Raw genomic sequence first — 16,493 nt, 5'->3', positions numbered from 1 at the left:
AAGGTCACCAATTCCTTTCGCCGATCTGATCAACTTTTTGTGCTATTCAGGGGACCAAAAAAGGGAGAGAAAGCATCTAAAGCTTCCTTGGCCCACTGGTTGAAAGATACGATTTGTTTGGCCTAAGTTTCTAAGGGCCGAGCAGTGCCAGTGGGGCTTAAAGCTCATTCCACTCATGCCCAGGCAGTGTCGTGGGCTGTGTCAACTGGTGTTTCCTGAGGAGATATGTAGGGCCTCAGTTTGGTCCTCGCTTCACACTTTCACTAAGCATTACCGTTTGGATGTGCGCGCCCCAAAGGAGACTCCTTTTGGTGAGAGTGTGCTGAGAGCAGGTCTTTCGGGTTCCTGCCCGGTATAGGGGGGCTTTGGTACATCCCACTTATCTGAACTGATCTGGGTATGTTCAGGAAAGGAAAATTGGTTCTTTCCTGCTAATTTTCATTCCTATACCACCACAGATCAGTCCAGAGGCCCACCCTTGGGTTCTCTGCCGAAAGATTGCATGTTCTGGTGCTGGGCCTTTAGGCTCATATGAAAATGGTTTTCAAAGCTATGTTGAATTTGTTACAATATTCTGGAGTTTCTCTGTTGACTGTGGCTGGTGATTATCCAGTTCAGGGATATCCATCCCAGGGGCTTGGTTTGCCCTATTGTTAAATTATCTTGGCTTGGGTACAGATCAATACTGAGGGACTGCAGGTGGCACACTCAGATATGTAGCAGTGCCAAAAGGTTTGTCCTCTGCTTCCATCTGCTGGTAGGGATGAATAACCCTACTTGTCTGGACTGATCTGTGGTATTACAGGAACGAAAATTAGCAGGTAAGAACCAATTTCCCTATCTTTGCACCAGTATTCAAAGTGAGAGTGCATGTTTACTTTCACTTTGAAAATTGTCAGGAACAAAGTGCCTGCAGACATTTGTACCTGCATTTTCTGCAGATACTTTTTCCATAGAAAATAATACTCATAGATTTGAAAATGCAATCTACGCACATTTTTTCCTTCCCCTGACTTGTCGCTGTTAGTGCCAACGCCTAATGCGGCTTAAAGTACACACATTGTAGAACACTGCATGTACTTTCCAGACATCCATTTTACTGGGTAGATGGGTAAATGGCTTTTGAAAATTGCCCTTCCCATGACTTACTATGCCTATTCAACATGAATACCGAACCTTCACCAGTAGATTGAATATGGGCAGCTCAAAACAGTTTTCACTTATTAATGATTTCTGCCAACATAACAGGAATAGTTCTTGGGGTATCAATAAGGTTTGATATTATTACATATAAAGTAAATAGCTGTAATAGCATGGTTTTCAGATCCAGTTAATAAAAACATTTTTTCCCATGTGCAATGACTTTTCACTGTTTAAATAACATTCCTTATTAACCGATTTTACTCCATTTATGATTTTATAAACCTCTATCCTGTCGCCTCTTCTCCAAGCTGATGAGCCTTTCTCCATAAGGGAGCTGTTCTGGTTGTCCTTCTCACCACCATTTCTAGTTCTGCTGTATTTTTTTTTTTTGATGGGGACCCAGAACTGCACAAAGTACTCAAGGTGTGGTTGCATCATAGATTTATACAGAAGCTTTATGGAATTTTCAGTTTATTCTCTATTCCTTTCTGAATAATTACTTGCGTTCTATTTTCCTCTTTGATTGCTGCTGCATACTGATCTGAAGACTTCAATATATTGTTCACAGTGACTTGAAGATCCTTTTCCTGAATGGTAACTCCTAATGTAGAACCCAGCATTATGCACATATAACTAGAATTATTTTTCCCTATACTTGTCCACATTAAATTTCATCTGCCATTTAGATGCCCAGTTTCCCAGTCTGACAAGGTCCTTCTGCAGTTACTCACAGTGCTTGTGTTTCAACTGTTTTGAATAATGTCACCTGCAGATTTGATCACCTAACTTGTTGCTCCCTTTTCCATATCATTAATGAATAAGATAAACTCTGGCCCCCATACAGATCCTTGGAGTACTCCACTATATACCTTTTCTCCATTTGCAAAACTGACCATTTAGTCCTTCTCTCTGTTTCCTTACTGTCATGGGATAGGACCGGTAACTGGTCCTATCCCATGACTTTTTAATTTCCAGAGGCGTCTTTACTGGAGGGCTTCATGAAATGCCTTCTGAGAATACTAATAAATTAGAAATGCGTAACATCTCTGTGGCAAAATCAGTGCTGGCTCTTCCCCATTAAGCCATGTTTATCCATATGTCTGATAATTTTGTTTTCAACAGTAGTTTCCACCATTTTGTCCAGCACTGATGTTGGGCTTCCTGGTCTTTAGTTTACCAGGTCCCCCTTGAGTACATTTTCTCACCTTCCAGTCTTCAGGTTCAGTGGCAGATTTGAGTCATAAGTTATAGGCTTTATGATCAAGCCAGGTAAATTATATGCAAATATATGTAAATGTGCTACAGAATCTAGCCCTGAGCTGCCTGAATTTGACCAGGGGAAACTAGATATTGAAAATTACCATGTGCCTTATTTGATATTTTAAATTCCACATTGTAGGGTGACCGTGTCTGTAGATCTGTGTAGAAATTGTGATTTGATCTGTAATGTGTACTGTTAATTTTGGTCTTTTTACAGGAATCCATTCATGTGCCTGATCCTGTCATTTCAGTTGCAATGAAACCTTCCAACAAGGTAGGAACTGAGAGGTGACCACTGCAATAAATGGATTAGAACATTTTAAGCTTTGGAAATCCCACACTGTTTCTAACCTAGAAGGCAACAGTTTCATAAAGGAGCCAGAGGTAGACTAATACCAAAAGCTCAAAGGCTGTAACATAACATGTAGGAGCCACCTCTAACACACGTTCAGGGTTTACCCTGTGGCCACTCTACCCAGGCCTGCCTGCACCTACACACATGCTTCTACACTGGCAGCCTCCCACCCACTAGCTGGATCCAGCTTGTCCCTTGATAAGTGCCTGCCTGCAAGCTATCCTATCGTGCTTGTAGGGACACAGACCACACAAACCAGGGTTCACATAGTTCCTAGACATGTACTCATGAATCAAATACAGAGATTATTTATCAGTATAAGACAAGCAGAGTAACAAAATAGTTTATTAACAAAAAGTGGGAACAGTGAATGGTAAAAGATTCAAATTACAAGCCATAATAGGTAAAATATCAAGGATTAAACAGCAAAAGTTAGCTAAACACTTTTTCACTGTACTTATCTGTGCCTGGGGAGCTTCAGGAAATGTGCTAACCACTGGAAATGGAGCAGGGTCTCAGCACAGAGATCTCCACTCTGTTCTCCTAGCCAAGACCAGAGAATTCTAGCAAATTCAGAACTATTTCTCTGAAGGGCCAATCAGTGTGCAAAGTGGTAACAATAGCTTTCTGACCAGTAGTAGATTTCTGGCTAATGGCAGTGCAAGAAGTTAGTCGTACAGCTTCCTCAAGGATACTGGAATGTGTATGCTGTTAAAGTTTCATTTCCTAGTGTGTAGCAGATGGACTCAGGACCAATGGGTATAGTGTACTCCTGATAGTAGTTGGAGATGGATCAGATTTCAATCTGACGTCAGCCCTAGTACATATACCCCCTGCATGATGTGCAGCTCTTCAGTATTTTCCGTCTCCATAGCAGTTTGGAACTATGCACGCTAGCACAGTGTTAGAGTAAATTTTACAAAGAAGACACAAAACAAGAAGAAATCTTATCTCTACAGATGAGCCCCGCTCTCCTGCGGTGACATCCATTGGGTCCCTCCCCCAGTTGAGGATTCCCGAGGTGATTTCCGTGATCCCTCGGAGGTAAGCCTTGGTCCGGCGGCCGACCATTGGCGGGGACCTAGCCCCCAACATTGGGTGAGGCTGAGAGGCAGCGGGTGCCACTTCGAGCGCGGCAGTGAAGGTATTTTCCCTCTCCCACCGCAGCCGGAGACCACCCGGAACAAGACTGGGAAGCGCCGAGACACGGTAAGGTAGAAATCTATTTAAAAGTCTCCGGTCTCCGAAGCTTGAGGAGTCGCACAGGTCACCAGCCGGGTTGATCTGCCCTAGCGGGGCTAGACTCTGCTCAGATCCGAGGGTCCTCCCACTTGGAGACCCTCCGAGGTGGTCGCCATATTGTCCGCGTTGTCGCCGTCACCATTTTAATCTGTTCACCGTCCTGTCCACCGTTCCGACCTGTGCGCACATTGTCGCATGCACAAATACCTTGTGCGCACATCGTCGCGCGCCCAAGTACTGTGCACACAAGTGATGCGCACGGCCACGCGCTTAGTGTGCCGGGCACATACCTTCGATCTGGGCGCACAACAGTACACCCTCCTGAGCGCATACCAATCCTACACGCACAACTTCGACGCACCGGAGCATATAACTGTATTTTACGTGCACAAAGCCATGGCACCACCGGAAAAGAAGCTCAAGGCTCAGGGCCTCTGCCCAGCATGCCACATTAGAGCTGCACAACATGAGGAGGCCTCCGCCCTGTGTATACAGTGCGAAGGGGCCCTGGGGGATCCAGCCCATGGCCCTCCCCAGCCGGTACTGGGTTCCAGCTCCTCAAACAGTACGCCGGACCTAGCGTCTCCCAGCAGGACCCTCCCTCAAACGGGGCTCCCCAGGGACACAGCGCCTCTTAATTTAGACCCAGCATCTATCTCCTGGGTGGAATTCTTTAAAAGTCTGCATACCTTCGTCCACATGCAGCTGGAGCCTCCGATAATACGGCTACAACCGCCACCAGAGGCTCTCAACATCCTAGGACCCTCTGTGCCCAGGGAAGTGATTCCACCGCCCAGAAGCCCCACCTTCAGGGACACGGACAACTCAGATGAGGAATCAGAACCCCTGGAGGAAGGGGAACTCCCTCCAGGGACAGAGCCCCACCGAACCATGAGGCGCTTCTTCACCAAGGATGAGCTTCCAGACCTGGTCACACACAGCTTGAAAGAGCTCGCTATCCCGGGCACAAGTGCGTCGGGGGAACCTAAGACGAATCCCCTACTTAGAGGGACTCTGTCAGACCTCCCACCATTTCCCACTATTACAAGCCGTCCAGCAGCTAATTGACCTGGAATTGGATGCCCCGGAGACTACGTTCAAAGGGGGGCTTGCTCTGGCAGTCATGTACCCTCTGGACCTAGCTGCCAAAGACCTTCTGGCATGTCCGAATGTGAATGCCATGGTCTGCGTGGTTTCAAAGCGCACTACTATCCCAGTGGAGGGAGGAGCAGCACTCAAAGATGCTCAAGACAGATGTCTGGAATCCATCCTCAAACAGTCCTTTGACGTCTCCGCTATGTCTCTACAGATCGCAGCCTGCTGTGCCGTAGTGACACGTGCCTGCTTATCACAGACCAGGAACAATACTCCTGGGGAAGCCCTGGAGTCAGTAGTATCATTCCTCACGGATGCCTCTTCTGATGTGGTGCGCACCGCAACTACCGGAGGACAGGAATAAGAGAATCCAGCGACCTTTCCCCTGAACTTCCAGGGGCAGAGGATCACAGCGCTTTAACCCATAAAGAAGCACATATCAAGCGGCTCGCCCCACAGGCAGGAGCCAGTCCTTTCGGATCAAGCACAACAAAAGGGGAGCCAGCTCGGGTCCAGGCCCCAGCCGCACCCCACAATGAAAATCAGCTGACCCATCCAAAGGAAGAAGCCATAAGGGGCAGACTTGCCCTATTCCTGGGTCGAGAGAACTTCGGACAAGTGGGTCCTATCCATCATTCGAGAGGGATATTACCTGGATTTCCACCACCTCCCCCTGGACAAGTTTGTGGAATCCCCCTGCCATGACCCTTCCAAGAGGATGGCAGTGGAAGCTACACTGACCAGGTTGCTAGCCTTGGAGGCTATAACACCGGTGCCTCCACAACAAATAAATACTGGACATTATTCCATCTATTTTATCGTTCCCAAGAAAGAAGGAACATTCAGGCCCATCCTGGACCTCAAGGCTGTCAACCGTCACCTGAAGATTCCTCGTTTCCGATTGGAAACCCTACGCTCAGTAATAAGGGCGATACAACCTGGAGAGCTCCTTACATCCCTGGATCTGTCGGAAGTCCACCTACACATTTCGATCCGTCAATAGCATCAGCGTTTTCTACGCTTCACGATCCTGGACCGTCACTACCAGTTCTGGGCACTACCATTCGGGTTAGCCATTGCACCCCGGATGTTCACCAAGGTTCATAGTGGTGGTGGTGGCAGCAACACTTAGGAAAGAAGGAATCCGCATACACCCTTATCTAGAAGATTGGCTGATCAGGGCGAAATTCCCAGAGGAAAGCCACCAAGCGACCAACAGAGTCAAAACTCTACTGGAGAGCCTCGGGTGGGTGGTCAACACAAACAAGAGCTGTCTGCAGCCCTCCCAATCGCTAGAATACTTGGGAGTCCAGTTCGACACCAAATAAGATAAGGTCATCCTGACACCGACAAGGAGATCAAAACTGTGATGACCCAGTTACGATCCCTGCTGAGTGAACTTCGCCCCACGGCATGGGACTACCTACAAATCCTCGGCCTCATGGCATCCACACTGGAAGTAGTGCCATGGGCAAGAGCTCACATGAGACCCCTACAGCACTCACTACTATCACGATGGAATCCGCTGTCCCAGAACTACACCGTACATCTTCAGCTCCCAGACAAAGTTCGGCCCAACTACGATGGTGGCTACAAGAAGGCCGTCTGAGCCAGGGAACGAGACTATCCTCACCAACCTGGATCCTGCTCACCACGGATGCCAGCCTATGAGGATGGGGAGCACACTACCAGGAGTAACCGCCCAAGGGCAATGGAACAAAGAAGAGTCGGGATGGAACATCAATCGCCTAGAAGCCTGGGCAGTCAGACTAGCCTGCCTACGGTTTGGTCACAGACTCCGAGACAAATCGGTCAGAGTAATGTCAGACAACGCCACAACAGTGGCTTACATCAACCGTCAGGGAGGAACCAGAAGCCAACAGGTGTCTCTGGAAATAGACCCCCTAATGTCTTGGGCGGAAGCGAATCTTCAAGAGATCTCGGCCATCCACATCACGGGGAAAGACAACGTCGCTGCGGATTACCTCAGCAGAGAAAGTCTAGACCCAGGAGATTGGAGGCTGTTGACCACAGCATTCCAATTGATAGTAAACCGTTGGGGAACACCAACCATGGACCTCCTGGCAAACCGGTCCAACGCCCAAGTGCCCAGCTTCTTCAGCCGCAGGTGAGAACCCCAGGCCCAGAAAATCGATACCCTGGTACAGACCTGGCCACAGGAGACTCTGTTATATGCCTTCCTGCCGTGGCCCCTATTGGGCGCAATCATCCAGAAGATAGAACACCACAGGGGACCAGTACTTCTAGTGGCCCTGGGCTGGCCAAGAAGAACGTGGTACGCAGACATGCGAAGACTGCTGATAGGGAGCCCCCTCCCGCTACCTCCACACACAGACCTGCTCCAACAGGGACCGATCCTCCATGAGGAACCAGCTCGATTCTCTCTTACGGGCTGGCCATTGAGAGGACTCGCCTGAGGAAGAACGGATACTCGGGGGCAGTAATTGACACCCTATTCCGAGCACGCAAGTTTTCCACATCCCTAACATACTTAAGGATTTGGAGAGTATTCGATGCCTGGTGCGAGGACCGCGACATTATGCTGTGCTCAGTCAAAATTCCTGAGATTTTGGAATTCCTGCAAAACGGACTACAGAAGGGATTGTTTCTCAACTCCATCAAGGTACAGGTGGCCGCATTGTCATGCTACGGAATCAAGAGCGAGAGCGGCAGCTTAGCCTCTCACCTGGATTTCTCCCACTTTCTGAAAGGAGTCAAGCAGATCCGACCACCCCTAAAGTGGCCGGTGCCTCTTTGGAACCTCAATCTGGTCCTAGAGTTCTTAGCAGGAACCTCCTTCAGACCTGTTCGCGGCCTGTCTCTCCGATTATTAACATTGAAGTCAGCCTTCCTGCTGGCAGTCTGTTCAGCACGTTGTATATCCGAGCTACAAGCACTGTCCTGCCGGGAGCCATTCCTCAGATTCATCCCGGGAACCATCCAGTTACGCACAGTTCCGTCGTTCCTCCCCAAAGTGGTGTCTCACTTCCATCTCAACCAAACCATATCGCCACCATCGCCAGATGAGCATAAGAATTCGGAAGAGGCTCGCAGTCTATGCCATCTCAACGTCGGCAGACTCCTAGTCCGATACCTGAAAAGGTCGGAATCCGTACGAAAGACGGACCATCTATTTGTCCTTCACAGCGGGAAGAAGCAAGGGGAAGCGGCCTCGCGAGCAACCATAGCCCGCTGGATCAAAGAAGTCATCAAGGCGGCCTACGTAGAAGCAGGCAAGCCACCGCCTTTACAAGACAAGGCCCATTCCACTAGAGCCTAGGCAGTGTCCTGGGCGGAAACCAAGATGCTGTCACCCGCTGAGATCTGTCGGGCGGCGACATGTTCCTCCATCCACACCACCTCCAGGTTTCACTGCTTGGATGTTCAGGCTCTAGAGGACACAGCATTTGCAAGGGCAGTACTAAGTGGGTCACGGGCAGCCTCCCACCCGGTTTGGGAGTAGCTTTTATACATCCCATTGGTACTGAGTCCATATGCTACACACTAGGAAATAGAGAAATAACTTACCTGATAATTTCATTTTCCTTAGTGTAGACAGATGGACTCAGCATCCCACCCACGGCTGCCGTCGGTCATGGAATACTCGAGTGACATCACCGACAGCGAGCGATTCATGGGTGTAAGCCATACTTTTCTCCAACTAGAACACCCATCCTACAGGGTGTCGACGTTTCTCGGTTGAGGACACTGGCGGTTTCCAGCTATAACCAATTCAACCAGTTCAAATTAATTAAGATAACCAAGTTATAAAGTTAATCAGATTATCCAGGTTATAAAGTTAATCAAGTTATTCAAATTATTCAGTCATACATATATCCACCATTGCTTTTCGAGGAGAATACTGAAGAGCTGCACTTCCTGCAGGCATATATGTACTAGGGTTGACGTCAGATTGAAATGTGATCCGTCTCCAACTGCTATCAGGAGTACACTATACCCATTGGTCCTGAGTCCATCTGTCTACACTACACTAAGGAAAACGAAATTATCAGGTAAGTAATTTCTCCATTCTGAGTCAAGTCAGTATTCCAAGCCTCTTTTTGAACTACAGTGCAGAGGTCAAACACTACCTGCAGTCCAGCTCAGAGGAACTGAGTTTTTCTCCAGGGAAAAACACAAGGACTAAGGCAAAACAGTAAATCACTGTGCATATAAAATCCCTGTTTTGCCACAGAAGCATTGCCTGAATATTACTGAACTGATTGGGGAGAGTTTTTGATTTTTTACACCCCCCCCCCCCCCCCCCCCGAGTTTGAATAATGGTGGAAAAATCTACACAGTGGTGTAAGATCTTATATAGTTTAGAGTGAATGTGTGTGCTTAGTCTTTAGCCTCAGAAAGATAAGTTTTGACCTCCTCATCACACCTTGTAGTATCTTTTAGGATGGTACCCATTTCTAGTCTGTTCTCAGTTTCCATATCTTGTTGTTTGTATTTTTATAATTTTAATCTGTGAAAAACCTTGTGTACTGAGAGAAAAAAATGGACGTATTTTCATAGAGACCAGAAACATGACTCATTTACTTGTGATTCTATAATAAACATGGAAAGGCTTAACTTTTTTATTGCTTTAAAATCATTTTAAACATTTGAGCAGTAACATTTGAGTGGTTTATAGCAGCTTTTTCTTTTTATTGACCCTGTTTCTAATTGAAATTCAGACTTGAGAGATGCTGCTTTACATGGTCATTGTTGGGATCCAAAATACACACTCTTGCAGTTTATTGAATAAAATATTTTACTGCTATGAAAAAATAGCCTCAGATGGCCATTGGAATAAAATGTGAGTCACTGACATATGCAACTGATCATAGGGACCCCTGCACAAAGGAATGTTTATTTGCTTGTTCTTCCTCGCTAGCAAACTGAGCCTGTACAGACTGCACCTCTTGCGAGCCAAGTCTTCATGCATATTGTAAACCCTAGCCTGTGTACATCAATCTAGAGCCACAATTCCCCTCCTTTTCAAGAGATCGTGTTACTAGGGCAAAAATCTCACATAGTCCCTTTGTGTGTGTGTAATATATATGAGCTGCTGCAACCTCCGCTCACCCATCCTCTCACTATCACTTTATTTCCATTCCTCAATTTAACCAAATGTAATTGAAGATGACAATTCATCCATTCCTCCATTCCCTCTTATACGTTGCCAGGCAGCAAATGGATGGCTGAACTTTCTAACCCCGAGGAGGTTAACGTCTGTTATCTCCCTCCACATCATGGGCACTGGGCTTGTTTCTAATTCCTTGTTAGGCCTCCATGGTAAGACACAGCAGGGCCACAGAAAACTCTTAGGAGTGGAACCATAATTTTTTGAAAGCTCTTTTTATAATTTCCTCCTCTGTGTATATCACTGTACATCTGCAGAAGAGGGAGTATTTACACTGAAGGGCACTTGGTTCCCATTAATTGTTTCAGATGCAAAGCTTTATTTCCCAACTGTTTTTTTCCTAGCCATGTTCTGCTGAGGTCAGTACTGTAAGTTGTGGCTGAAAGAGGAGCTGCAGGATTGGATGGGCCTGAATGCACAGTGATTGCACCACAGTGTGTGTTTAAGAGAGGGGTGGTTGAAAATTCAACAGCTTTCAGAGATGGTTCCCATCTTCAGAACAAACTGTGATTGGGCTGTGGGACATCATTTGAACCCAGCTGATACTTCCTGTCAATAGGCTGAACTACTTCTCCAGTCATTGGTCCCTTAGTTCTGTCAGTTGCAAAAAAAGTTCAGTCAATTTCTGCCCCAGGTTATATTGTTAGATATTGACTGGATTAATTTTGTATTTAGAAACAGATAAAAATGCTGGCAGGAAAAGACCACATGGCCCATCTAATCAGCCCATGCATCTAGTTTATCTAGCTCTTACAATTCCATCACTTCCCTAGAAGATCCCCTATATCTCTTTTTTTCTTGAATTCTGATTCTGCTTTTGTCTCTTCCACCCCCCTGGGAGGCTGTTCCATGCATCCACCACCCTCTCTGTAAAGAAATATTTCCTAAGTTTACTCCTGAGTCTACCCCTTTTCACACTCATCCCATGACCCCTCATTCTAGAGCTGGGCTTCCCAAACCTGTCCTGGGGACCTCACAACCAGTCGGGTTTTCAGGATATCCACAATGAATATGCATGGAATACATTTGCATATACTGAGTCTCCATGATATGCAAATTACTCATGCATATTCATTGATGATATCATGAAACCCCGACTGACTGTGGGGTCTCCAGGACAAGTTTTAGAAACCCTGTTCTTGAGCCTCCTTTCCAATGAAAGACACTCGCCTCCTGTGCATGGAAACCTTTGACATTAGAAATGGCAACATTCAGAAACCAGTAGGAGAACATTTTAGCCTTCCAGGACATTCTCTATCTGACCTTAAGGTTGCCATACTCTTTATATAAAAAAAAAACTTCAAAGGGACACTTTAGAATGAAATTGCTGAATTGGAACTCTTTAAACTTAATTTCTTGTTCATACCCAGATCAGTACAGACAAGTGTGTTTTGCATCACTACCAGCAGATGGAGGCTGAAAACAAAACTTTGAGATACTGCTACATAACTGAGAGTGCCACTTGCAGTCCCTCAGTTTTTCTCTGTCCCCAGCAGATGGTAGAGGTGCAAACCTGTAGTCTGACCAAAAAATAAAACAGAGAGAGAGAGAAAATTTGAGATGTTTCGGAGGCTCCCCGAGGTGTTAGGCTCCTTCATGGACCATCCCTCAGGTGGAGCAGGGTGATCAGGGGCTTTTTATAATTTCCTCCTCTGTGTATATCACTGTACATCTTCAGGGCTTGAAGTCTCCTGAGTGTTTGCTGGCCTGAGACAGCGGTGCTTAAGGGAAGGGACGTTTGAGTTTGTCCCTTTGCCCTGGGGATTTGAGGGAGGCCGCAGTCGAGCTATTGGTTGCGCTGGGGCGCCAGGTGGAGAGCCATGGGTGTGGCTTGTTATGCTTGGTGCGTCGTTTGAGCTGGTGATGCCGTGGCGCTCAGATGTTCATCCCGCCGGCGGTCTTGCGCCTTTTACCACGCACCGCCCAGACTGATTTTTTTCAGCGGCATGCAGCATTGCAGCCATGTGTGCAGCCTGCTGGGCGTTTTGAGCGTGACGAGTGAGGAATGGCACCAGAGCCGCTTGTTGCGGCCTGCAGGGCCTGCGATGTTTGGTCCACGCAACTCAGCAGTAGTCCCTGTCTCTAGCTGCATAGCAGGAGATGAAGGGACCTCGATGGGGGGCTTGGAAAAGAAGGCTTTTTGTTCATCGGGGGCTGCAGCTACCATCGCGGGGGGGGATTAGTGGACAGCCGTACCCTTGGGGGACACCAGGGATTCCCCTCCTCCTCTGTTGGCTGTGGTGCAGGAAGGACAGGATGGGGGAGGAAATTCAGACGGCAGGAAAAATTTTTCCTGGAATTTGTTCTGCTTCTCCATAAGGACTTCCTGGCGAGGAAGAGGATGAGGGGTTAAGCATCAGAAGGGGAGACCCCTTCATTGGGCTTCCAAAAGTCCTAAGGTGGTCCCTTCCAAAGGGTCCATGCACCTGCTGTGACACCTAAGTCTGAGTTGCGCAAGTTCAGAGGCTAATCCCAGGGATGTGGAAGATTCTAATGATATGCCGGAGAACCCTTTGGATTTGCAGGGGGCCAATCCATATGTGGATGTGGATGTGGACCCAGATGCGAATAAGGATGATCCTCTTCCAGACGAGTTTCCAGTGTCAGAAGGCGATGACCCTAGGGTGATCCACTTGTTGAAGAAGGACGAATTGTGTCCCCTTATTCCTTAGGTGTTGGGGTTTAAGGTGATTCAGGAAGAGTCGGATAATGGGGGCATGAATCCAGTCCTAGATGGGCTGCGGAGCTTGCCTAGTGCTTTTCACTTGCCTAAGAAGATTTGCAAGTTGGTGAACCAGGAGTGAGACTTTCTGAAAGCGGTTCTAAAGGTCAGCAGGGCCATGGCTAAGCTTTACCCCCTGATGGAAGAGACTTTGGAACTCCTGCGGTTGCTGAAGGTGGATGTGGCTACTTCAGCAGTGACCAAGAAGATGACCATTCTGGTGGCGGGGGCTGCCGCTTTGAAGGATGTTCAGGGCCGCAAGTTGGAGATTCAATTGAAGTGGATGTTTGAGGTTTCCACTTTGTCTCTGAGTGTGGCAGCATGATGCAGAGGGCTTGTTTGTGCTGGATGCAGAAGGCACAAAAGCAAGCCTCATCAGGTGATGTCAGTTCTCTGCAGTCTGTTCACTTGGAGGCTGAAGTGGTTTATGTTGCGGATGCCCTTTGACTTGGTGCACACTTCAGCTAGGAGCATGGTCTCGGCAGTAGCGGCTCACAGGCTTTTGTGGTTACGAAATTGGTCAGCTGACATGTGATCCAAGGTACGGCTGTGTAATCTTCCCTTTAAGGGGAAACTCCTTTTTGGGGAGGATTTGGATCAGCTGATGAAGACTTTGGGGGAGTCCAAAGGGAACAGATTACCTGAGGATAGGAAAACCAGCAAGAGGGTTTTTCCGTCCCGGTTTCGGGAGTTGTGTAAGTTACAGTCAGGCAAGCCCTCCTCTGGTGTGGAACCGAAGCAGTCAGTGGGACAGCAGCAGTCCTTTCGAGGTGCCCGCAGGTCTTCCAGTGATGTTGCTGGCTAAGGGGTGAGGTGGTGGAAAGTAATCGCAATGAAGCCAGTATCACCCATTCCTCCATAGAAGCGGTAGGAGGCAGATTGTCCTGGTTTTACGAGGAGTGGGCCAAGATTACATCAGACCGTTGGGTTCTAGAGTTAGTGAGAGATGACTACACTCTAGAATTTTCGCGCCCTGTCAGGGAGGCCTTTTTGGAGTCCCATGTTGCTTCTTGAAGCAAGCGAGAGTCGGTGTTTGGGACTCTGCAGAGGCTGTTAAGTTTAAACATGATAGTCCCCGTCCCCGTGGCAGGGGCGGGGAAGGTACTCCATTTATTTTGTGGTGCCCAAGAAGGAAGGAACCTTTCAGCCCATTCTCGACTTGCAGAAAGTGAACAGGCCCCTGAGGGTTCCATTTTTTTTGAATGGAGACATTGCTAACTGTGATTGCGGCAGTCTGCAAAGGAGAGTTCTTGGCGTCATTGGACCTGACAGAGGCATATCTCCATATTCCCATTCAAAAGGACCATCAGAAGTTTCTTCAATTCATGGTGTTGGGGCAGCACTTCCAGTTTCGAGCTCTTCCTTTGGCCTGGCCATGGTGCCATGAACCTTCACGAAGGTGATGGTGGTAGTGGCAGCAGCCCTTCGATGAGAAGGGGTTCTGGTACATCCTTATCTAGATGATTGGCTCGTTCAGTCAAAGACGGAAGCGGAGTGCGTGTGGTCGCTCCAACGAGTCATGGACACCTTGTGGTTGCTGGGTTGGGAGATAAATGTGGTGAAGTCACCTAGTTCCGACTCAGTCGGAGTATTTTTTCGACACCCATAAGAGCAGGGTGTTTCTAACCCTGGACAGGTTGGCAGAGTTGCAGGCTCAGGTGTCTCCTCTGTTGTGGCTGTCTGTGCCAACGGCCTGGGATTATTTGCAGGTTCTGGGGTCCATGGCTTCCATGTCTGATTTGGTTCCATGGGCCTTTGCACACATGAGACCGTTGCAGAACACGCTCTTGTCCAGGTGAAATCCATTGTCGGAGGAGTATCATCTGCCTTTGCCTCTTCTACAAGAATCCAGGTCCAGTCTATCGTGGTGGCTGTCACGTCACAACCTGAAAAAGGGACTGGATCTGGAAATCCCAGACTGGATGGTGGTTGACCAGAGATACCAGCATCAAGGGTTTGCGAGCAGTGTGCCTGGGGTGGACTGCCCACGGGCTTTGGATAGCCGGAGGAGAAGTCCTGGCCCATCAATCGCCTGGAAGCAAGGGCGGTCCGAGCGCTGGATGTTTTCCTTCCCTGGATCAGAGGCAGGATGGTTCAAGTATTGACAATGCCACTGTATGTCAACTGGCAAGAAGGGATGAAGAGTCATGCGATGGCTCTGGAAGCTCAGCAGTTGTTTGGGCAGAGCTCCATCTCAAGGGAATAGTGGCTTCTCATGTCATGGACTATATGCAGGCGAATTTCCTCAACAGGCAGTAGTTGGATCCGGGAAAGTGGGAGCTGTCACTGGAAGCTTGGGATTGCATCTGTGCCAGGTGGGGCGTCCCACAGTTGGATTTTTGGCGACACTGGCCAATGCAAAGATGGTGAGGTTTTTCAGTCTCAGGGCACAGTGGGGCTAGATGCTCTGGTGTGCTCGTGACTGACATGGATACTTCTGTATATGTTTCCCCCTGGCCTTAGTCAGGCGGTTCTGCAGCGCATAGTCGCATCCAGGGTCGGTGTTGGTGATGGCGTCAGAGTGGCTGCGGCGCCCGTGGTTCGTGGATCTCATGCATTTCGCGGTAGAGGGACTGCTCAGGCTGTCCCATCTGCCATGCTTGCTACCTCAGAGGCCCATATTTTCGGGTCGGGAGGATCACTTTTGTCTCGCAGCTTGGCTTTTGAGAGGTGGAAGTTGTATCTGAAAGGCTATTCAGAGCAGGTCATTTCTACCCTCCTTCAGTCTCGGAGACTCACTACGTCTCTGGTGTATGTCACAGTCTGGAGGGTATTTGAGTCATGGTACCTAAAGTGCCGTTTGGATCCCCTATCTGTGGACGTTCCTCAGATTTTAGCCTTTTTGCAGGATGGATTATCTAAGGGTTTGGCCTATAACTCCCCCTCGCGTTTTGGTATCTTCTTTGGGTTCTCTTAGGGGCAAGATGCAGGGGAGGTCTGTGGTCTCTCATCTTGAAATAGTTCGTTTCCTGAAGGGGGTCAAGCATTTGCGACTTCCGGTTTGGAAGATGTCTGGATTGGAGACTCAATCTTGTTCTGCAAGTGCTTTGTGGTGTGCCCTTTGAGCCTTTGAGAAGGGTGATGTTGAAGGACCTGACGTTGAAGACAGTGTTTCTCCTATTCACGCATATGCACACTCTCTCTTTCTCTCCTATTCACGCACACGCAGACTCTCTCTCTCCTATTCACGTACACGCAGACTCTCTCTCTCTCTCCTATTCACACACTCTCTCTCTCCTATTCACGCACATGCACTCTCTCTCTCTCCCTCCCCCATTTAAGTACACGCGCACGCTCTCCCGTTCGCTCTCATGCACGCATTCTCTCTCCCGTTCGTCCGCGCGCATTCTCTCTAGCTCGCACACACACACAAAACAGGCATGTTCCCCATCGGGAGCAGAAGGGGAAGCCCGTTCTGCTGTTCCTCGTGTGCCTAGCCTGTGATATTCAGAATTTGCGGGGCTAGCACTTCCTCTATGCTGATCTCGTGATGCACAAAATCAGCATAGAGCACCTACTAGCTG

General features: G+C 48.3%; 1 protein-coding gene across 3 annotated transcripts in view; it reads left to right on the top strand.

Moving 5' to 3' along the window:
• Positions 1 to 16,493, top strand: part of GFM1 (G elongation factor mitochondrial 1) — a 174,113-nt gene that overhangs the window by 99,216 nt on the left and 58,404 nt on the right. For all 3 annotated transcript variants that reach the window (XM_029615162.1, XM_029615161.1, XM_029615160.1), the window contains one exon: positions 2,621 to 2,677. In XM_029615162.1, the coding sequence (XP_029471022.1) occupies positions 2,621 to 2,677 (57 nt within the window). The remainder of the gene's footprint in view (positions 1 to 2,620; positions 2,678 to 16,493) is intronic.

Source organism: Rhinatrema bivittatum, chromosome 9, assembly GCF_901001135.1.
Source record: "Rhinatrema bivittatum chromosome 9, aRhiBiv1.1, whole genome shotgun sequence".
NCBI lineage: Eukaryota > Metazoa > Chordata > Amphibia > Gymnophiona > Rhinatrematidae > Rhinatrema > Rhinatrema bivittatum.
This window is presented reverse-complemented; position numbering and strand designations above follow the sequence as displayed.